Source organism: Carassius gibelio, chromosome B18 (assembly GCF_023724105.1).
Source record: "Carassius gibelio isolate Cgi1373 ecotype wild population from Czech Republic chromosome B18, carGib1.2-hapl.c, whole genome shotgun sequence".
NCBI classification, from domain to species: Eukaryota; Metazoa; Chordata; class Actinopteri; order Cypriniformes; family Cyprinidae; genus Carassius; species Carassius gibelio.
Genome location: NC_068413.1, coordinates 6773775 through 6798253, shown reverse-complemented (window position 1 = coordinate 6798253; position 24479 = coordinate 6773775). Strand labels below are relative to the sequence as shown.

Below are 24479 nucleotides of genomic sequence, written 5' to 3'. Positions count from 1 at the left end.
CCGTAGGGTAGACTGATGCCAAAAACAGAGACTTGCACTCAAAAAGCACCTGTGAGGAGACAGAGGGCTTTCCTACTGCAGAATTTCACAGCACAGTTAAGAGTGTTTTCAAGCGTGTGTAAAGAGGAGGTTCTGCAGGCGACTCAGGACCTGTCAGACTGGTAAAGGGAGAAAATGTATCATGGAAAGTGCTTGTTAAAAACATACTGAACATATACACATCTGTCCTTAAAGAGCAGGGTAAAGTGACATGCAAATATAGATACAATTACAGATATTATTAGAAATGTTCACATAAACTTAACTATCTAAAGTAGTAGCTCTATTTATGTTGCTGATATTGCTTTATCGTAAATAAGTGTTTCATAAAGCACCATTATGGTGATTAGTGTTGATGTCGAACCTTATTACATTGGAAATCAATTTTCTCTATGCAGATCTGATGACTTTGCAGAAAACAAGATTTTTCTTGTTTTCTTTATGAAAATATGGTCAGGAAGTAATGTTATATAAATTTAGAATGTTATACAGGCTTCCATTTAAACAGCTTACAGGAGTGTTTTGTCTGATAATTTCTAACAACTTCTAATCTAATCATGATCCCCACTTATCATTAACATTTTAAATAAATGAATAAAGACCCACTAGTTAATGATGGCTAATGAAGTTATTTTTATGCAGATTATTTGCATATATTGAGCTTGTTAGTGCTTACATTGAACACCCTAAAGCAAGGCAGCAACAATGGTCAAAGCCACACTAAATAGGCAACCCAAATGAGTGGCCACATCAACCAGTCAGAAAGCCCCTCTTCCTGGCACAGCAGTGCATCCTGGGAATGGGCCATGTGAGGGTGGACGTGATGTCTCTAGGAATCTGACAACAGCCTAGAGCACTTCCTCTAAAAAAAACATACAGCTCAAAATGAGTGTCTCTGCATCAGCCTGGCGTAGTTGTTTTTTCTCTGCTGGCTAGCGAAGTGCAAGTGTAGCATTTTCTGACAAATTCAGCACAGGTGGACTCAAATGAACATACAACTTAAGTTTGCACGTAGCATAAATGCTGTTTTCTTGCCCTCTGGGTTTCATACTGTTGAATGGTAACGTTGACCTCTGTTTGTGACTGTTTAGCAGAAGACTAATGTGTATTTTATAGCCTATAGCTATAATGTGCAGCTAAAAAAACTCCAGCAATACTTATGATTACAACAACAATAAACGCACAAACAATACACTCCGTCCATGGACAGACCATCATTGCCAGGGGAGGCCCTGAGTATTATAACACAATTCCATCAAACCACAAACATGAGGTCGCGGAGGATAAGCGATCGAGAGGGACCCAGCCCATCACCTTTGTGTGTGAGTATTTGTGAATCACAGCTGTCACTGCAGCGCACCTGAGATTAGAGTGATTGACGCACAGGGCTGTTGCTCGCAAGGTCAGTGTATCTGAGTGAAAAGCTGAGGCCCTGGCTAAGCAGGGAGGGCTTCTGTGTGTATACACATGATTTGAGTGATTGACAGTTGGAAATGATTGGTGAAGGCCTTCTAGACTGAGAAGTTTGATTGTTTGTCCTCATGGTAAATGACTGCAGGTGTTAAGCTGCTTCAAACCACTATAAATAATTTCAAAAGAAAGTGACTGTAGTACAATAGTCAGCTGTCCTTAGGGTTGATTGTTCAGTTATAAAAATGATATATATAATCATGGATGCTGATTAGTTAATAGAGCAGTTCTGCAATGTTAAAACGTTAAAGAATAAATGTGACATGCTTTATTATTTTGAGTAAAAAGTTGCCATTTTCATTGAGCACCAAATCAGAACGGAACAATGTGACACTGAAGACTGGAATAATGGCTGCTGAAAAATCTGCTTTGCCACAATAGGATTCATTTTTAAAATATGGTTATTTTAAATTGTAATGTTTCACATTATTATTACTGTTTATATTTATATTACTGTTCTTACTGTATTTTTAAACAAATATATGCAGCCTTTGTGAGCATAATAAATTTTTGCTTGAATAAATCTTCACATTTTGTATGGAAAATTGTTTGAAATATTTATTTGCAATTTTTTCAAAATCAAGTTTATGACATCCATTTAAATTATTATATTCAATTTAGAATAGAAATGTAACAACTATTATAAGAAAGCTGATACTTTTTCATTCAGTGTATAAAACTCCGCTATGGAGTGCTATGGACCATATAATACACCCGGCGCAATGCGACGCAAGGCGCAGCACAAGTTTTTCAGTCCAGCTAGTTTCAGTCCAGCACTGTTCGCATTTTCCGATCAAGCGCCACGTCTTTTAATTAGCAAATGCATATGTGCTCATTTGTGCGCCCATGGGCATGCTGGTCTAAAAAGGAGGTGTGAATCTGGTGCATTGCTGGCGCAATGCTTTTATAAGGAGCTGAAAATAGAGTGCGCCATAGACCAACTCAAACCTGGTCTAGAGTCTGGTGCCATTGCGGCAACCGTTTTTCCGTCGTTAAAATAGCAAAAGTGAATTTGGACATGCCCTGAGTGCACCTGCACTGTGCACTTTACACTTTGTGTTTAGATCGTTAGAATAGGGCCCAATGTGTTTCTGGGTCACAACGACTGAAAATATGAAGCAGGTCATGTACTGTATAGTCAAAGAATAACTTTAAGAAAGAAAGGAAGAAAGAAAAAAAGGTTCCTCCTACCAGTGAGTGTGTAAACTCAGGTGCATGGTCGTTCCTGTCTGTGATGGTGATGGTGGCTGTTGCAGTTCCTGTCAGTCCCACCTCACTTCCTGCCATGTCCTTGGCCACAATCTCTAGCTCATACTGGGTGGTTGGAAGAGTCTGTGGACACATAAGAACATGGTTAGGAACAGTCGGTTGAGCTTCAGGATAGAGGGAGTACAGTCATGATAAGAGCTTAAGTGGCTTAATTGAAGAACAAGTAATTGTTCCACGACTGCTTTACTGCTGGTTCGACGCTGTCAATATGCACTGAAAAGCGCCACATACTTTTAATGAGCAGTTACGTTGTAAGTTAACTGGTAAAATGGAGTAATTAAGATCTAATCAACCAATCATTGTATTGAAGTCATGGCATCACCTCAAAAGAGTCTCGCAGTTCATCATTGACATTTCAAACACTGAAGTGAATCGGTACAGAAAGTTAATTATTGCTCATGATTGACTGGTGATCTATGAGACTAAAATATCCATTTGTTTATTTACACTTCTTCCTGTGTAAGGCCTTCTTCCGGGAACAGTCCTGAAACAATGATAAAGGCTTCATGAAAGAGCATTGACTCTCTTTGACAGGTGCTAGTCTAAATAAATGTCAAGTTTCAGTCACTTTTCAAAGGTAATACCGATAGAAAACATGCAAATGTCAATTAACGCCCACATCCCCTTTTATTCAAGGCCATGTCCTTAACCAGAATGTGAAGATGTGAGAGAAAAAGAAAGAAAGAGTAAGACAGAAGGGAAGGATTTTTATGGTTAGTAAAATCAATCAATATATTTTGGGCTTTTTAAAATGTATTTATTTATTTATTTTTGTCCCAAGGGCTGATTTATATTAATATCACTACTAAACAGACTTGGATACTACACATAGTTGGATACCTAATCTTTTCATCTTAAAATATATTACAAATATAAAAATGTATCCAAAACTATATTAATAACTGCATGTCAAAGTAAATATCAGTTGAGAGCAGAACATTTCTATTGTGAGGCATTTCCAATCAAGTTGTTAATGTTCAAAAACATTTACTTGTGTGTATTATGTAAACGTAAAAATACTAGCTGTGGAAATGAGCTTTCGCAAGACAAATTCCAATGTTTGTAATGTTGTAAGATGAACTATTTTATTTATGCATTCATTTGTTCAATTATTTACTTATACAAAATTACATTAATTATAGAGGGTGTGAAAAGTTAGTTTATTTTCTCAAATTCCCATGGCTATACTGAATAATATTTAAGTATTTGAGTTGTCAGGGGAAAGACACATACCAGAAATCCCCACTGTCAGCATTTTTATTCAAGATGTGCTTTCCTTATAAAGTTTACTTATATTATATACAGTAGTTTTCTTTAGAGATTGTGAAAGACGGTGAACAAACACAAATTCCTGAATTTCTTTACATTTCCAATTTTAAGAGAAGCCAAGGTTATTTCAGAGATATTTCAGGAGAAATACCATGCAATCACTGCATGAATAATACATAAGCTAAGGAAAGGGGCACAAAAGTGTTATATAGACACCTGGTTTTTCTGACACAGAGGAAATGTTATAAATGTATCAAAACTAATTTTCAGACTGGTTGAAACCATTTTATCACTATCAAATGAAACCTACTCATCATATAGGAAATAAACCTTTTCCAGACCAAAAGCCCAATATTCATAAATCCAAGACAACAAGCATTTGTTAAAATAAGTCAACCCTAGTGGAAAGCCATGATGGCACATTACACAGGGAGGTGCTGTTAATGCTAACATTTATTTCCTTTATTGAAATCCCACTCAGAGCAGTGTTAAGTACCACATGCTTAATAAAACTCATCCATCTGTTTCACATAAAGCCCAGGAGGCCTGTGCTGCAGTCATTTACCCATGGTGCATTGCCTCTCTGTATAAATTACTCTTATATCTCAGGCTTCAAATAGTGGCACAGAAGTATGTCATTCCAACAAAGCTGCAATTAATAAAGTGAAAAATCACAGTACATTGTTTTTGGAGAAAAAGAGGTGACTTAAACAATGAACTTTAAGAGTGGAGTATCTTCAAAAGCTAAATAAAAGAGGATGTAATTCTTTTTTCATCCATTCATTTATTTATTTATTTTTTGCCTGAGGTGCAGTATTTATTGAAACCCAGTGATTCAATGTTTTATTTATTTTATTTATGCTCTTTTCAGACCAAGATTATATTATATTATATTATATTATATTATATTATATTATATTATATTATATTATATTATATTATATTATATTATATTATATTATATTATATTATATTATATTATATTATATTATATTATAAATAATACTATTAAAGATAATACTACAAATAACAATTAAATAACAATTCACTTTACAATTAAAACTAAAATAAAAAAACTAATTTAAAATATTAAGCAACAAATTATCTCAGTGACATAAAAAATACACAATTCAAAGAAAACAACTGTGAAATGTTAACCGTGATAATCTCATTCTAAGACCCTGTCCTAATATAGAATAGAATAGAATATAATAGAATAGAATAGAATAGAATAGAATAGACAGGTTAAATTCACGACTGAACTGGCCAGATTCATACACTTAGTGCGAGTATGTTTATTTTAGTGAGAATTGCCTGAAAGTAAAACTGCAATCAAAAACCCCAAACATTTGAACACTCATCACACTTCTCAACTACGTAGCTGATGTGATTCAACACAAACTGCTTTTAATTCACACGACGTAGAATAAGAAAAGCTAAGCGATGGAGATTAAAGTCTTAAATTGAACTGATGTGCACTGTTTAATACCACCAACGGTCAGGCTTTACACCTCGTCAGACATGTTATGCTGAAGTATTTTTTTTCTAAACCACCATGAAGCGCACTGCTTCCGGTGGCTGAGATCGGCTGGGACGGCTGTCACTTGACGAACAACTCAGAACTTATTTACTGCTGATAAACAGATGGCACTTCACAGACCTGTGAGTTGAAAAAAAGAAGAGAAACCCATCTGGATAAGAGGGAGGTGAGCGCAGATTAAATCTCGGTGCCGTCAAAGGCTTGCACGAAGCTCTCGCGTAGCGTGACAACATCTTAATGAGTCTCACATCTCTCGCGTTCACCCGCTCAAATCTATCGCGCCGATGCACCTGTGACCTCCTCATGTGCTTTTGAAAGTCATAAAAATACAAAACCTGTTAAGACAATCTGGAAGAGTGTTGAAACATCCCAGGTCTGCCTGTGAATGGGAAATGAGACACAATACATTAACTTCACGTTGCATAACAACTGTTATCGTGTCCCAGTTATGTCAGTCATTTCACACAACAGATCGAGTTTCTATCCACGACAGATCCATTTCATATCGTCCATCCAATAACACTCATTGTAAAAAGGACTAAATGCAATCAAAAGCACCTTTTATAATAGATCAAGGCTTTCCCCATGGCCAGAGTGTGTAAAGACTTAAGTAATATAGGCTTTAGAGGTGGAAATATATGCAGAGTGAGAACTGGCTCTGACTCACGGAACGAGATACCGCTTCATCCGTTTCAATAGATGTGATGTCATAATTATGTTTCTGTAGCCCCTTTTTGTTCTCTCAAGCGCTTTGAAAGAAATGGTCTGCCTTTCCCAACCTCTCAGTCTATTCACTGCTCTACCTTTCATTCCCCAAGAACATAATGATCCATACAAAAGTCACAGAAGAAGAAGCTGACATGATGAATAAAGCTATAACCCATTTGTCTTGTGTAGGGAATCTCTCCATCTTTCTGCTGGCCACGTCTTCGTTTTCCTCACAGAATTTCACTTTTATTCCAGCTGGGATTCTCACACCTTTTCACAAGGGATGTTTCACAGAGCTTTAACTAAGTTGGAGTAAGTTGCAGATATGCTAATGTGTCCTGTACTTTTCACAGGCGGTTTTTAATACTACATGATTGCAGTCTAGATCGTTACACAGGCTCGTGTTTCCACTCAAACCCTGGAATGGAATCCTAATCCCCCCCCCCCATGTTTCTTATTACCTTTCTTTATATCACTGTCATCCATATCTAGAATAAACTGCCATTTTTCCCTCTCTGCTCTTTTCTCTCACTTTTTTTTTTTTTGCCACTTAATGCTTTTTCTTTGTGAGTAATTGTTTCAGTACAGCTCAGATGTTGAGCTGTAATATGAGCTGTAATATAAATTTAAATAAAATTATCAAGTCTATATTAACACTTGTCACATTTTTAATTGTGTGTGTGAGTGTGTGTGTGTGTGTGTGTGTGTATATATATATATATATATATATATATATATATATATATATATATACACACACATACACACACACACAATAAAAAATGTGACAAGTGTTAATATAGACTTGATAATTTGATATATATATATATATATATATATATATATATATATTTTTTTTTTTTTTTTTTTTTTTTTTTAAATCCTCAATTCTGACTGTTAGATATGAACTCTGAATTCTGACAAATTTTTGACTTTGTCCTCTCAATTGTGAGTTAGTCTTGCAATTATAATTTTTTTCATAATTCTGAGGCTATATCTCACAATTTTGACTTTCACCTCTCATAATTCTGAGTTTATATTTAGCAATACTAATTTTCTTCCATTTTGATTCTGACTTTTTATCATTATTTTTCTGAGTATGCATCTTCATCTTCATCAGACTTTTTGTTTCCAACATGGAATATAAAAATAAAATAAAATAAAAGGGTTAGGAGTTGTGAGTTATTAACCTCTTGCAATTCTCAGAATGGCATTTTTATTTATGCAATTATATATAAACCCAAATATTATATTTTAACTCGTAGTTCAATTTGCAGAACTGAGGGTTTGTATGTTGTTTATATCTTGCAAATTCTGACTTTTTGCAATTCAGAAAAAAATTCTAAATATGTAAATAAACATTTTAAAAATAAAAGAAAGTGTATCCATTGGTGCAACAGCATTCATAGATATTACATATTACATCCTGATGATACCTAACAACCAAATCATTCACATTCGCACATGAATTTCATGTTCATCTGGGCAAAATGTTTGCACTGCAGTCGGGGCCAAGTGAGACAGACATTAGTAGCTGACTAGCAGAGCAGCTTGCTGGATCATGGCACATTGCCTTTGGCTCAATATCCCACTAAGCTCAGAGGGGAGTCACAATACCAGTCAGCTTGAACATCGCACACCCAGGAACACATCACAAATTCGCTCCCCTGGAAATCCCCAGCTAACACTCCACGCGTGGTGCTCACTAACGGTTGTCTAAATGTGACAATGGCTGGCTGCTGATGCAAATAAAATAAGGATGTTTTGTGTGTGGCTGCAGATGGCTGAAATCAGGTGCTGAAATGGAAATGGAGCCAATATAGTGGAGTTACTCGAGAGAATCCCCTGACCCTTAAACGTCAGCTGCAGTGATGATAAGCCTTTGTAGTCAATTCCTGACTGCAAATACATACACAAACAAACAGTAAGCTGAACAGAGCAAAATTTAATTCAAGAAGCAACAGGGTTGTTGGTCACACCAGACTTGATAAATGATTCTGCTAATACTTAAGACAGCTAGAGGCTGCTTCTGGTACTCCTGAACCTACTTTTGATTCCCCTCACAGTAGCGTAGCACTGTTAAGGTGCAAAATTATCATTTTGTGCCAACCATAAATATATTATTTCTAGTCAGCTACAAAAATGCAATTAAATCATTATAATTATTATATATATATTAGGGGTGCAACGGTTCACAAAATTCCCGATTCGGTTCGATACGATTCACTGGTGTCACGGTTTGGTTCAGTACGGTTCGGTACGTTTTAGATATAGCAAAAAGAAAAAATTGGCAGATAAATTTCCTTGATTTAAAAAAAAAAAAAATATTTATTAAACCTAACAAACTATGTTTTTTTTTTTTTTTTTAATTGAACAACGATGGAGCTATTCTTTCCCCATCTTCTATGGTGTTTTCTTAGCAGCTGTATAAAACAAAAACAGCTCCTTACAAAAAAAAAAAAAATGAAAATGTTATATTGTTGTAGTAGTTATGAACAAATACAAAGATATAACTTTTTATATGGAACTCTATAACTCTTTATATTGAGTGTGTTTTTTTACTCAATTGGTTCTCTATAGGGCTTATGGTTTTTTGGAACAAAGCAGGAATTACGTTCTGGCTGAAATGGGCTCATGAAGGAATATTGTAGGCTAACGGGGCTCAATTACATTAAGCAGAACCTGCATTTTCCACTACAGAGTGCGCTCGCTCACTCAGTACGCGCTGAAGGCTCGTTGCAAAATGGCTAAAGGGTCTTTCACACAAGACGCAGTATGCACGGCGCTGGACCCTGGGCTCAGCGTTGTCCCTCAGATACAATGCGATTTGCGCTGCACTATGCCAAGAGCAAAGTAGGTGGAGTTTTCAAAACTGTCCTTGCATACGTTCTATTTATAACAGCTCTTCTATCTAATAACGTGCAGGCCTGTTAATTGTATCGTACTGCTCAGGAAATTCCGACACAGTACAGTACTAGTCCATTTTGATTTCCGTGTTTGTTTGGATGCCCCGATCGATTGGTAAAGTGCACTCAAACACCAGACGTGTTGGTTATTGGAGGATCTTCTATTTCTGTTCTGTTAAACGCATTGACCATTTTGCACGAGCCTTCAGCGCGTACTGAGTGAGCGAGCACCTGACTGAGAAGCCTAACATAAACATATAAGTTGGTGTTTTTTTCTTCTTCGGGGGTGTCAGGGGCGTTGCCTGTTACGTCGTTTGGGTTATTGGACTACCTTGTTGAACGCATCATTATATTTCAATTTTTTTTATTTATCTTCCAAATATAATTAATTAGTCCAACGGTTCAATACGAATACGCGTATCGTTACACCCCTAATATATATATATATATATATATATATATATATATATATATATATATATATATATATATATATATATATATATATATATATATATATATATATATATATATATATATATATATATACCATTCAGCAGTTTGGGGTCAGTATAATTTATTTTCAGCTTATTTTATTATTTATTAATTTTAAGCTAGGACACATTATATTGATCAAAAGTGACAGTAAATATATTTATAATGTTACAAATAATTACTGACTTCAAATATTTAATGTTTTTTTTTTTATTGTCTCTTCATAAAAATAAAATAAAAAATGTGGGAAAAAAGTATGATGGTGTCCACAAAAAAGCCACACAACTGTTTTCAACATGAATATAAATAATAATAATAATAACAAATGCTCTTTAGGATAATGTGACACTTAAAGGATAATGTGAAGACTGGAGTCATGACTGGTGAGAATTCAGCTTTGCTATCACCGGAATAAATTACAATTTAAAATGCAGTATCTAAATAGAAAACAGCCTAATCTTATATTTGGCAATGTTTAAAAAAGGCTATAGCTAATGAACCCATTCTGTCCTACAAACTTCACAAAGCCTACAACTTCTAGATTCACCCCATTTGTACACTATGCTTCAATGGTGAGCGTGATTTCACCAAGTACAACATGTTCCTGGATCAACATCCTTGGAACAACATTCCAATTAACCAATCGGAATTGAGATATAACTTTTCAGGAAATATCTGTTTTAGGCTTACAATCAGGGTTAGGTGCATCTACGGCCCTTGTTAATCAGCTATCATTTCCCACTGATTTTAGGAATGAAATATAGGTAGGGTTAGGTTTAGGGGTAGGGAGTCTATAGGTTAAGTCTATATTTTTGGACAATAATGTTGATCCATGATCGTCAAAAGATGTTCATCCACGAACATGTCGTACTTGGCCAAATTACAACGACCATGCTTCAGTGCACACTGCTGAATAAGCTCTGGCCACTTCAGCACTTCATCTTTTTGCCATTTTCCTCACAAAGTCAAGCATGCAACTATGTAGCGTCATAGAAGTTTCTGCAAAACTCTCTCTGTGTAACCTCCTTCAGCATGTCTCTCATCCCTCTAATCACTGATGACTTAAAAGCAGCAAACAGCCGTCATATCTGATGGATCTCTTTGCGCTTGGTCGCTTGATTCATTGGACGTCCACTAATGGAGCTCAAAAATCCAGCCGTATTTTATAAATGAATCATGAGATGGAGACTAATTGCCATTAAAAAATGAACACTAATGCATGAACAATCCCAATGACGAAGCCACTGACACTGCAATATGCAAATATGTGTCCAATTATGATTAACGATCATCCGAGCGTTGCATGTCAAATTGGAAAGCTATTCAGATTTCACCACACACATGGCCTCGCAGAAGGATGCCACTTGCTCCTAAAACTCCTCTCCCTTTGGCAAATACGCACCAAGATATCGTTTCCCGCTAATGACATAACCCAATTTATTATAGTCTGAGGCTGTGCTTGAATATTAATAGAGAAGTCATTGAACGGTCCTGCATACAGGGCAGCGAAAGTATTATGTGCTATGCCATGATAATACTGTTGAAGAAGTGAGTGTGTGAAACTACCAACTGTGGCTGAATGATTATAGAGCCAGGATCAAAGCCGTCTCCAAAAACAAAGCCTTTAATAGAAAGGCTACTGATGGCGTGCCGTGTCCATGCAAGAAGCAAGTTCTCCATGAAAGATGCCGGAGGGAGCCTCATTTATTTTTTCCCCTCATCTGTTGTCCTTTTGTCTTGATTTAGAGTGTGTTTTTGTGTGCGCATGTGACACGGGGCACGGATTGATCTTTGGCGCTTTCCTGCCTGACATTTCAAACAGAAGTTCTGCCCTGTGGCTCTCTTGAGTCAACATCCTAGCATCCGGAGAGACGCAGAGGGGATGATGTCAACTAAAGAGCCCGGCTGCAATCACCTAATATCAGACAAAGCGCTGTTGCTGTAAACTAGGACAGGTATTTCCATAACGGAAGTGGTTAAAAGCATGAAATAGCATGGATTGGAGACTTTGAAGGGTTTTTCATAGCAATCATTGATTTTACCAGATGATCAAAACACAGTGGACTTTAAAATATAAAAAACTTGTTTTATTGTTTTTTCTCTCTATATGTCATTCAGGGAATTTTATAAAAAGATCATTAGAGAGAGGACATGAACAACAGGACAGTGATATCAGTCAGACATGAATTTGCATCACCTTGATCGATTTGTCAGACTACATGCAATGAGTGAGCTATAGGAAAGTTACCCCAAAATGAAAACGGTGTCATCATTTACTCACCTTCATGCCAATAGAAACCTGTATGAGTGTCTTTTATTGTGTGGAACACTAAAGAAGATGGGGAAATAAATTTTTTCCCCATACAATTAAAGTCAGCAGAGACTAATTCTGTTTTAGTCCTCATTAACTTTTATTATATGAGATAAACAGTTAAAATCTTCTCAGATCTCAAAAGTCCCTTCAGTTTTTTGTGTAAATACAATGCTATTTTTCACAAATTATTATTATTATTTTGTGTTTAAAGTTATTTTGGCTAATTTTGTGGATAATTTAATAATAGAACACATTAATTTAAAAATCAAATATAAGGATTTAAAGTTTGCTTTAGATAAAACTCTAAAATTCATTCAGGATTGACACTGTAACAAAAATGTATTTGATGGTCTTTGCAGTGTTATATTATTCTAAGAAGAAATAGAGCATATTATTACATTTGTGTATTTTTATGAACTTGAGTGTGATTCTGGAATTTTCTATTCAGCATCACAAATATGATCAGATCCCAGCATTTTATGAAAACACGCATGCACATTTTACCTATATTAGGGTTTCACACAGTTCAGTTTGTTATACTGTAGGTACATTGATCCCAATCATGATGGTGGCATGGAATCTTTACAAACGGTTTCCTGTTTTTCACGACAAAAAGGAAGATTTTAATGGATAAAAACAATATTGACTTTTAAAAAATGTGCTTTGGTCTTTATTGCATTCACTGTATAGATTTAAAAGAAAGAGAGAAAAAGAAAATTTGAAATAAAGAGGAGAAGAGGGCAAACCAGGATATGAAGAATGATTCTTTGCTGATTTGAACTTGCATCATCCACATGAGCAATTCAGCCCAAAAAGCACTTGTACTAACCAGGACGCAGCTCCGACAAGACGTAATTCCTCCGTGAGAATAATATAGCTGAAATATTTCAGGACATCTTGCAAGCTAGACATTGCAGAGACTTGATGAAAAGTTCAGAGAAATAATTCATTTTACCACATAATAAAAACGGAATTTACCACTTTTATAGGCTGAAAAGTAGAGAAAAGTCTTGAAGTGATGTACAGGTTGCGAGCCAGACTCAACAAAGCACATGCACAAACTACTAAGCCACAAGTGTTCAAGCATATGATTACCCCACTGAAGTTTTTATGATGCCTTGCACTACATGAAAGACTCATAGCACAAATCCGACACCTAACCCCGGATGTATTTACGGAAACTAATCATCCAAATTAATGAGCTCATGATAAGCAGGAAAGATGCAGAATCTCCTGACGTGTGTGGGGCTAATTGGGGTCAAGGTTGGGGTTTCGGGGGTTTGAAGAAACAGAGTGGAGAAAAGGAGCCTGGCTAATCTAATCAAGTGCATCGTCCAACCGCAAACTAATCGCGGTCAATTACAGTCCAGTAATGGGGAGGATATAGTCCCCATTACACCCAGACCTACTGAAGAGATGAGGGTAGAAAATGACGAGGAGGAAGAAGAAGGGAAGAGGGAAGAGAGGGAGGTGTTTCATCATGGCCATCAAAGCCCATCTGGGAAGTGGCAGCAGCACTTATGTTGAAGAGCACAGGTGTTGCTGTTTAACTGTTAATTAGATTAGCAGAGATCAAAGGCAGACTGCCACCACCTGGGAGCAGTTACATTGCCGACAGGGGCCGAGGAGGTCTCTAAGGGACCAGGGGGCACAAATTCTTCCTATCCCCCTGATTGACACAGATTAATACGCTTACTAAAGCAGGTTTTGACCGAGACTGAGATTGAGCCTATACAGGATGTTTTGTGTTCTGTCATATTGCAATATATTAGGGTTAGATTTCTTAGACTTAACTAACATGTTTTTGGTTGCTATTTGCATGTGATGATAACAAGGGCTTGGACATATAAATGGATGTTCTTGTTTGTCCTGGAACAACATTTCTATCAAACAATCACATTTTCAATGTTGTCTGGTTTACACGGCAGCTTATTCTATTAGCAAAATTTAACTCCATCCAAAGCGATCAGTTTTGATCATCAATAAAAAAAATAAAAAAAAACATTTGTGTGGGATATACAGTTCTACTGATGGATATCTCGTCAACTTGCTGCTACTGTAAGTTCCTCAAATAACACTCCAGATTTGATGGCTTTTAGCTTACCTGTAACAAAAATTTGGAGATTAATTTAACATTTACGGGATAATGAGGCATCATCATAACTACACAATGTTCATTTATTTGCTATTGCACAAAACGGAAAGTAATGAAATCTGCCCATCTTGCTCTAAAGAAAGAAGCCCCCTGAGGTAACTTTAAAGAGGTCATATGATGCAATTTCAAGTTTTCCTTTCTCTTTGGAGTGTTACAAGCTGTTCGTGCATAGACAAGATCCCTAAAATTGCAAAGACTAAAGTCTCAAACCTAAAGAGATATTCTAGATACATGTCTACGTCACTGTGAGGGGAAATTTGCATAACACTGCCCAAATGTTCACACAAAGAAAGAAGGAGTAACTTCTATTCTTGCTGTAGTATTGATGCTACTGCTGCCGCCATGTCTTGGAGATGCTGTGGGTTTGTTGTGAAAGCGAAACTACTTTGTTTGGTCTTCCAAAAGAGGGCACAACTAGATATCAGTTCCAGAACAGTTCTACTGAAATATTCAGATGTGTGCAGCACATTTTATGGAGGACTGTTTCCTGAACCTGGGAAGGCTGTGCACAAAGGCTGTTTCTATAAATTGGGGGCAATTACAACTTTGCAAGGACAAACTAACACTTCTGACACAAAGCCTGTAAGAATGTTTTCATATTTAAAGAATTTGCCACATTCAAAAGTGAATTTTGAGCAGTGTAGAGAAGAGCTTGTTTTTTGTAATTTATCCGATTACAAATATAGACATGTTCACGTAGCGCGATACACAATGCAACTCGTAAAAAGACAGTATAAGTCATTATAATCAGTAATTATGTCCCCACTGGATGCAACAAGTGCCTCATTTGTAATGGGTTTTATTGGTTTTGTCTCGTCGTGCGGGGGGACACTGCATAACAGTATTGTGAGAGGCATAACATTTCTGTCCCATGCTTGAGGTATCCGGCCAATCAAAAAGCACTGGATAGCTGGACAATCAGTGTACACCTCACTTTTCAGCACGATGAGCTTTGTAAAAACAATGCATTTCAGAAAGTCAGGGCATAGAGGAGCAACAATAATGTATTACGCAGAAAATACATTTTTTTGAACCTTAAAGCGCATAAACATATTGCATTACACCAAATAAACAAAATAATGTTCGGTTTAGCAACGTCATATGACCCATTTGATAACCAAGAAATCTTTTCATTGACTAAATATTACAATTACTACGATCAAAATATTTTAAAACAATATATCCATGAATTAAAATAATGAATCACTTAAATCTTAAAACTATTTTACCTTCAAAACATGCCACATGTAACTTTTCACTTTTAAATGAACTTAATGTCTATTCTGAAAAAAAAGAAAAAAAAAGACATCTATATTGGATAAAGCATCTGCTAAATGACTAAATGTAAATGTATGTAAATGTCTAAATAAATGACTGCGCCCAACACATGTCGGATGCAATTCAGATCATGTGTTTTATCTTTGATTCCAAACTTGTAGCAGGACACTATCAAAACCAATGTTACTATGGATGTACACTCATCTTTCAAAACCCCAGCACGTTCTTCTCGCTTTGTGTGTACGGGAATGCCGTAGGATTCCTCTTTCTGCTGCTATGCTATTGATCGTGTGTGACTACACATCTCCTCTGTGACAAAAGTACTGTCAACTATGGGAAAGAACTGTCTCAAGCCCTCAGTATCCACAGGAAGGCATGCACCTTCCTGAGCCAAAAGAGTATCATCCATGCCTGAAAAATGCACGTGTAACATGCCCAACTGGGGCTCCCACATAGACCCAACTCGTAAAACTCTCCAAGCACCATAGTGGCACAACTAGTGCAATGCTTTGATGCAGAAAGCAATGCTTTTTCATGCGCGATGGAATCTATTGTTAGCATGTTTGCTTTTTTGTTTCTTTTACTTTATTTTTCTAGGCTCTTGAGATCATTTCCATGGCAACGTGTCAGCAGGTTGCAGCTTCAGTCTCCGCAGACAGCAACGTACATGTGAATGTGTGTGCAGGAGGCAGGGAGCTTAGGGTAGATTTATCCACCATGCTGCACAGTAGACAGGCCGGGCTTTGGCGTATTAGCTTTCATAGGGTATCTATGTCTGTTCACCTGGCTGAGTGTGTGTGACTACGCACAACTAAAGACGCTTGCTCTCAACTCTGAAGGGAGGTGGAAAGCAGGTGTCCTTCGACACGGATTCATGTAGTCGCATGGAATCTTCTAAATACTGTATCTGACTTACTCCATTTTTGAGTCTTTCTTACCTAGAAAACAGTGAGTTTAATGCACTGAATGAAAAAGTAAAGTCTTTAAATGATACCGTAATTAAACCTTGGCTAAACAATGACCGAATTCTCATTTTTGGGTAAACTTCAACTTTCCTCTGTGGAACCCACATTTTTGAACAAACCAAATGGAAACAAAAATAAAATGCTGATACATTTTTAAAAGGTGTTTCACAGAAGAAGAAGACAACAAAACGAGTAAACAATGACATAATTTCCATTTTGGGTAAGAGTTCATTTTTCAAGCTGTGGACACTGACTTTCCTGAGTAAGTGTAATAACAAATGACATTCTGATTGCTGCCATTTTTGGTTTGAATTTCAAGATAAAACTGACAATTTCAGAGCTAAGACTTAATCAAAAAATAGCAACGCATAAACATTCAAAATTCAAGACTTGAATTTTAAGTACTGACACAAAATGATACTGTGTGTCCCATATATGAAAGCATCTGACTATTAAAAATGTTGAAATATCACCGTGAGGAGACCGATATGTAACATTTAAGGGCCTCAGAGGAAAGTTTGCCATTTAAATAGTAAAAGAGAGAGTGCTGGATGTGTGTGCATAATTTTACTCCATTAAACTGCACGAGAGGTTTTACAACTATGCCTCCCATATGCGTGGGCTCGGAAATGCTAGTGGACATAACCATAACTTGTTCAAAACTAATAATTAGGTTCATAATTATGACTATAAATATGCAGAACAGGCTTTTAAAAGCTAAAATAACACTGCTTAAATAATCTAAGTTACGACCTGAATTAAACAGTTTAAATCCCTGTAGGTGGTTCGAGAGAAGAGTCTCCATCTCTCCCAGAGATCAGTGGAGAAAGCCTTTACGAGTTTTTGGCAAAAAAGAGCAGAGCTTTCCAAGATAAAAGGGTCAGAGAGAAGCCTACTCTTTTCTGACATTCCTCCAGCAGCAGATAGGAGCTACGAGTGTGAAGCCAAGACCCCACACTGAGTACTAAAGTGGGCCCACCGTCTTCAGTCTATTCCAGGCTGAATCTCTAAGTGCAAGCCCTGTTCCTCCAGAGAAGAGCACACATGCTGGAACCGCTCAATCTGCTTAGGAGACCGAGTAAACAAATGCCCAGAGAAAGAGAGTGAGAGATAGAGAGAGAGGCAGTGAGACAGGATGGATGGAGCTTGAGGGGATGAGAGATTTAGCCCATCATCTGCGATAAATCCATCTCTCAAAGAATTCACATATGGTGTGTATAAAAGAAGCTTTTTATCTATGAGTCTAAATGCGATTTGACAACAGTGCCCATCAAAGACCTAGTCCAGTAATAATGCTCCAAAAAAAAAAAAAAAACCCACCCAGACAAAGATTAAAATGCAAGCGCACACCTGAAAAATTTGCAATCCGTACAGGTGACTAAATACAGGTGAACAAAGCTCTGATAAATGGTAAAACCTTTGATTTGAAATGGCTGTCGCCATCGCTGCAATTCCCTCAAGGGAGGCAAAGTGTTAAAATGACATAATTTGTCTGAAAAACTCCTCAGGAAAGTGTCAACAGCAAGGGCGTAATTGCCACAAAATGTCACCGTGGCTGATTACGAGCGATTTGTAGCTCAGCGAAAAAGAAAGCGAATTTTGAAAAAAAAATGCTCCCCTTGATGAGAGAATATTTAATGAAGCACCACATGCTAAATGCCACGTGCACACACCGAGCGCTTTCTGCATCCAAACACATGCAAATTTCCAGCAGGGGCTCGCACAATTTTAAAGAACTACTAAACAGAATAATTTAGATGAACATGACCCACTCTTGTCATTTGTAAATATTAAATACGACAACAGATTCAGCGGAAACTGTTAAAGGAAACAAATATAAAAACGTACTGTCTAATTGTTTTAATGTACTGTAATGATTATAATATATAATAAACATACTAAGAAAAATAATGCAAAATAAAATGCTACAATAAATGATATCTAAAAAATACAAATATTGGTATATAAATCTGAAGGTGGGAATGAAATAACATTAGTTGAAGTAGTTCTGTCTAATGTCTGAAAAGTCTCATGATAGTTAAGGCATTTCATCGAATAGATTATTAAAAAAAAAAAATATATATATATATATATATATATATATATATATATATATATATATATATATAATAAATAATATCTATATATATATATATATATATATATATATATATATATATATATATATATATATATATATCAATAAAAGCCCTTAATACATATACCAAATGCACTATAGTACATAAATACATTGAGTATATATTACGAAAAAAAAGTAGATACTGTATATCATTAAATACATAAAATCAATACTAATGCTACACTAACTTATTTTGTCTGCTACCTGTAATTTTTTGTGATGCTATATTATTATTAATAATTATATAATGATAATTATTCATTAAAATAAATAAACAATCAATTTTAAAAAGAAATAAAATATATATAAATACCAAAACCATATTAACATCAAGGGGCAAATAAAATATCAGTCTAACTCATCCTGTCTAATGTTTATAATGTCATGCAATGATTAAACCATATACAACAAACAATTTGTAATATGATAAAATAAATTCAATTAAAAAAGAAGTAGCCAAGAAGTAGTGTTGAGAAGCAACTGATGGTATATGCTAGGTTCACTGGTACACAAAGCTAGCAGACTAATTGGTTTATTAGACCATTTCAAGATTAATAATATGATGTGTTACATGAAATGTTTGTTATCCAATATTGCTGTTTAGTTTGTTACTTTAGCCAGTATAATCATTTTGAAGTGCAAGAGGAATATGATTCCATGAGGGACAGAAAGTTTCACAGCTCCAGTCTTATGCTAATATTAGTGGAGGAGTTGCTTTGGCTCAGCTGGATGTGATATGAGAGACAAAGCCTCCCTCTGTGAATCTAATGAAACAGTCAATGACGCTGGACTGAAGCACCTCTGGACATGACCTTGGCTCTTCCGTGTTGTGGGTTGTTTTCACACTAGGACTCGCTTTACACAGGCCACAATATAAACAGACTGTAATAAAGGGAGCACTTCAGCAAGAGTCAGTCGTAAACGCAGGCATAAATGCTTTCTGAAAGCACATAAATAACAGCTGTCATGTCTTACCTCTTAAACATTCTGTCATGTGCCAGGATGTTGTGTAAATTCACTGTCAGTGACAGCAATTTTACTTCTCATATGAACTAAACGGTTTTCAAGATCAGTAGAATCAGGCCTGTCATCAGGTGAAAATTTCATATTTTCATTATAAAAACTCACTGTTAGGAGCTGGATGGATGGATGAATAAGTGAATGAATATGCATTTGCAAAGGAAAATGAAATCAATTACAATAATAATAATTTTCTTAACTAGCATTTTTCTTGAAACACAAACTTACATTGAAAAAAAAAGTGTTTATTTATATACCTATGTATGTATGTAGTTAGGTAAAGAATACATTATGGGTACAGTCCAAAAAGCATCCAGTGATAAATGTGCTTTTTTGGTCTTTAAATGCCAGCCCGGAAAAATTCATAATGGTCCACCAATTAGACTATATCTAAAGCCAGAAAATAACTAATTAGACACATTTTCCATTTTAACTCTTGTACTTGGCCTTACCTCCTTCTGTTCAGATGAAAGGAAACGAGACGAACGGATGGAGGTAACTTCAAATAATTGCCCTTGGCTCATATTTTTATTCTTCTCATCCTTTGCATTCTCTGTTTTCTGCTTTTCTGTTGTGTTATTTCAGTGAAAAGGGCAGAATCACTTTCTGTTTTTGTGTCTTGAAGGACTTTGAGAGCACTTCATACAAAAGTTTGGTACTGCCTCGACTAGTACCATTTACATTTACGCACAAATAAAGAAATCTCAAACAGCTGTACATAATTAACATACCCGCTCAAAACACCACAAGGTTACTGTCTAATTATGGCTAATATCATATTCCAGCAGTCACAAGGCCACTACTAGCTAACTTATATTGTAAGCAATATAGCTCTGCTACATCAGCTGTTTGATGACAGTGATTCCACAAGAGAGCCAGCGGTTCGAAAATAGAAACTTTCCCATCTGTTTACCGCATTCTTAATAGTAATCATACTTATTTACAAGGACAAACATTTCTGACTGCAGTTTTTTAAACCATTTGTACTGGCAATGCTCTTACTTGAACTTTTGGAAAAATCATACTCGATTTGGCATCAGAGTCTAGTTTGGCTAGCATTTCTCTTCCACTGGCAGTTCTCATAAGCTAAACCGGCTTTTAATTAAAAAGAGAAAATTCATAAATGAAATAATTCATTATTAAGAGGTATTAGGGAAATCAAACATGGAAATTTGACACGGTTGTTTTGAGGTAAACAATGGCTGTTTTAAGCCCATTATGGGTGCTTATGTGACTTAATACATAACAAAATATAATAGGTGAGGGGGCTGACAAATAGTGCTTTTGGCATGACCACAAGGCAAAGCTGATGATAATTCAGTAAATAGGAAGGGAAAGTAATGAGCCCTTCTCACAACAACATATAGTCACACAGCTGCTGTTCATTGTACATGCAAATGCTTCACACATTGTTAATACAAGTACAGCGTTTTTGACCTTTGGCCTAAGATTTGCGCAATAAATATAGCCTACAGTTTATCTAATCCATAAGATTATAGATAAAGGAATGCTTCAAACCCAAATCTAAACTCAGGGACCATCAACCGCATCAACCGAATTGTGAGTATTTCTAAAAATAGTTATAAACAACTGAAAGTACTGCATCACAAAAAACTCTAAAATACTGTTTCGAAAGCAGGACCACGAAACTTTAACGTCGATTAAACTAGTGTGATAGAAATGCTGACCAATGTGGTTTGTGCAAAGCTCAAATTTATATCTACTGCGGTGACCATAATAAAACTGGTAAACCAAGCGACTTTCAATATGTGAACCAAAATTTATGGAAGTTGTCTGTGCCTTAGAATACAACAACACAACTTTAGAAAACTACAATAAGAGTTTATAATTCACAGTATAGATTTTCTGTTTTAAGTTTATTTAAAACCTTTGCAATATTATTAGATTAAATAACTACAAATCGATGCAGATTTAGTCAAATTTATAATAAAAGTATCAAACATCTATTCTGAACTCTGGAATACCTTTCCAGAGAGTTCTGTTTAAAATGCACAAACTGGAGGCAGAGTCTTTATCTTTTCTTTATTTCTGTGGTAAACAACATGCTATAGATTCTATTTATAGAACTCTCAACGCATTCCTTTAAACCATCAGCAGTACACCAAACCAGTAAAGATGAATGTCACATGAACATCAGAAGCACAAAATGACACTTGTGATCTATACTATAGGTTGTCTCGCAGTTAAGCTCCATTTCATTTTTAGATTTGGTAAACACAGAGTAGACCTTTAAGATGTTTTCTCGGGGAATGTAGCAAATGTATATCGACCTCTCTCTGACAGACCACAAACAGACCTGTAGAATCCAAATACCAACCGTGTTTGTATTGTAAAGACAACACAATCATAGTTTTACAGATAAACGGAATGACAGAATGATAGATAGAGCAACTGATGGATGGATGGATAGATAACCATAAATGTAATGGTAAAAGACTTTTTAAATTGAATTTTTATAGACATTTTATATTTAAAGGAAAATGCTAAAGTAAAAAAAAAACGTAACGTAAAGTTAACGTAAGTTCCCTTTTGTTATATGGAGAAAAACTGTATTGGACATTACGCATAACTTTATGATAATATGCCATTTTTGGAAGTGGAAAAAGAACGTATAATTTACAATGAATAACTGTAAACTGACATTACCAAAATTCCCTGCTATTCTTAGTTTTTTTTTTCTTTTCTTATCAGTTTAGTACATTTGGGTTTTATGTTACATCTAATACAACCCAATAGGTAATCATGTTGCTACTGTATTTTTTACAATAAAATTCTGGTAACCACAGCTGCCTTTTTTTATTGTAAATTTTATGCTTTTTTTTTTCCTTCAACAGTGACAGACAGACAGACAGACAATATGGCGTATATTTAAAAGCTTCCTTTAACATTTTCAGCTTTTGCAGTAGCCATTCATAATGCTGTTAATAATACTTGTAATACTTATAAACCTTTTTTTATTTTTTTTTGCTGCACAACAAGAATTCGATTAAGGTCAAGATAGTCAATAAACGGCGTGTGTATGAGGGGCGCTGGGACACTGCCACTGTACTCACTTGTACTATTCAAGCATGTCTAAAACATTCATCTTGCTCTCTGAGAAAGGGCACAATGAAAGTAAGCACTATAGCAGAACAACCCTAACAAAACCACATCCTTCACCTTCATCTTCATTTGGACCCACTTTATTCCCCTGGTATTCAAGTAAAGACAATATCTCTATTTTGGTTTGTCGTTGACTTTAAAGTCTAGCATGTCGCACATTCACTAATTTGTCCATTTACGCTACTTTCAGTTCACCTATCAGCATCTTGTCATTTTGAAGACATATATTAGCAGATTAAGTCATAATAGGGGTTACCCTTGGACATTTCAGAGGCAGAGAAAGCGTGGAAATTAATTTGCTAGGAAGCAATCAGCTCGTCCCTGCCCTGTGCTTGCCCTTTGAACTGTCAAAATTATAAGGAACATTTTCTGTACTGTGAATATTTCGGACAGCCTTATAATGTGCTTTAGATCCCTGTGGTGACACTAATGGGTCGAAGCTGTGCCGCTTCCATTTGAATGAGACCGGCGCCGGAACTATTGTGCCATTGTGCAGATTCAGCTCATTTCTGCCTCATTGTCAATTATTCAATTACAGGTCTGTGGTTATCTATGAACTTGAACAGCATGGGACTTATGGGAGGTCTTAATGTTGGTTTATGCTGAGCAAGGGACTTTATTTGACTTTAAATACAATAAATATTAATGCTTACCATAAACTACCAACCTTCCTTCATGAAACAACTAGAAAGGTCCTGTTCATGTCAGACAAAATGTACTGAGAGGTGACAAAAGTCTTTTTTCCTGCTATTTTTTTTGTCCCGGAGGAAACGGAGAAGGATAAAAATAGTTCAAATAATTCAAAGAGAACCTAGGAGGAAGCGAATATGGGAGAAACACAGAGTAGAGGGAGATTCTACAAACGAAAAGGGTATTTGTGTTCCTTTATATATATATATATATATATATATATATATATATATATATATATATATATATATATATATATATATATATATGTTTAAAAAATAACTTTAACAATACACCGATTATTCTAACCTTTAATAATTGTTGAAATAGCCATAGCAGCAAAATGTGTTACTGTGTTTATTTTTTTCAATTTCTCCTGGCTGTATTAGCTAGTACCAAACATTTTGATGAAAATAAATACAGAAATAAAAGCTAGTATTTTCTAAAAAAAAAAAAAAAACTATTATTTAGGAATAACTATTACAGTATGTTTTGCTCTACAGCGCATCATTTTTATACCATTTTATAATGTCACAGATATTTAAAAACATTATCAAACTATAGAAGATCCCTGATTCCTGGTAATAATGTCTCAGTTAATGATGTACGCTAATTCCTTTAGTTTCTCTCTGCGGCTTAAAGTAGCCTTGAGACCGAGCAAGCTCCCAGTGACCAAACATCTGCTCTCTCTCTCTTTCCTTCACTATTCCTCCTCTTTGCCCTTTCAAGAGCTCCTTTGGACAGACTGATAAAGTCTTTCTGCCCAGGTCAATAGATTTTGAATTTTGAAAAGGTCTCCATGATATTTTTGCAAGTGTCATATCATCAGTCATCCATAAACACTGATGGTGCAAGAGTCTTTCCTCCTATCTGGACCCACTTAACTCCTTTATTTTGATGGCGTGAAACATTAGTGTGCAATTCTGAGATGCATTCATCCTGATTAGTGACTATGATCAATGACATGGAAAACAGAATCGATAATTCAACCAACTGCCTAGAAACAAAATCTATACTGAAGACTTCAAACTTAGCAATTCATTAAAGAGTTTGCAGGAAGGTTACGTCTGAATTTCACAACAGCTTATCTGTAGAATG

General features: G+C 35.7%; 1 protein-coding gene across 3 annotated transcripts in view; it reads right to left on the bottom strand.

Annotated features, from left to right (window-relative positions):
* LOC127977809 (cadherin-13) overlaps positions 1 to 24479 on the bottom strand; it is a 281167-nt gene that overhangs the window by 56435 nt on the left and 200253 nt on the right. For all 3 annotated transcript variants that reach the window (XM_052582947.1, XM_052582946.1, XM_052582949.1), the window contains one exon: positions 2701 to 2841. In XM_052582947.1, the coding sequence (XP_052438907.1) occupies positions 2701 to 2841 (141 nt within the window). The remainder of the gene's footprint in view (positions 1 to 2700; positions 2842 to 24479) is intronic.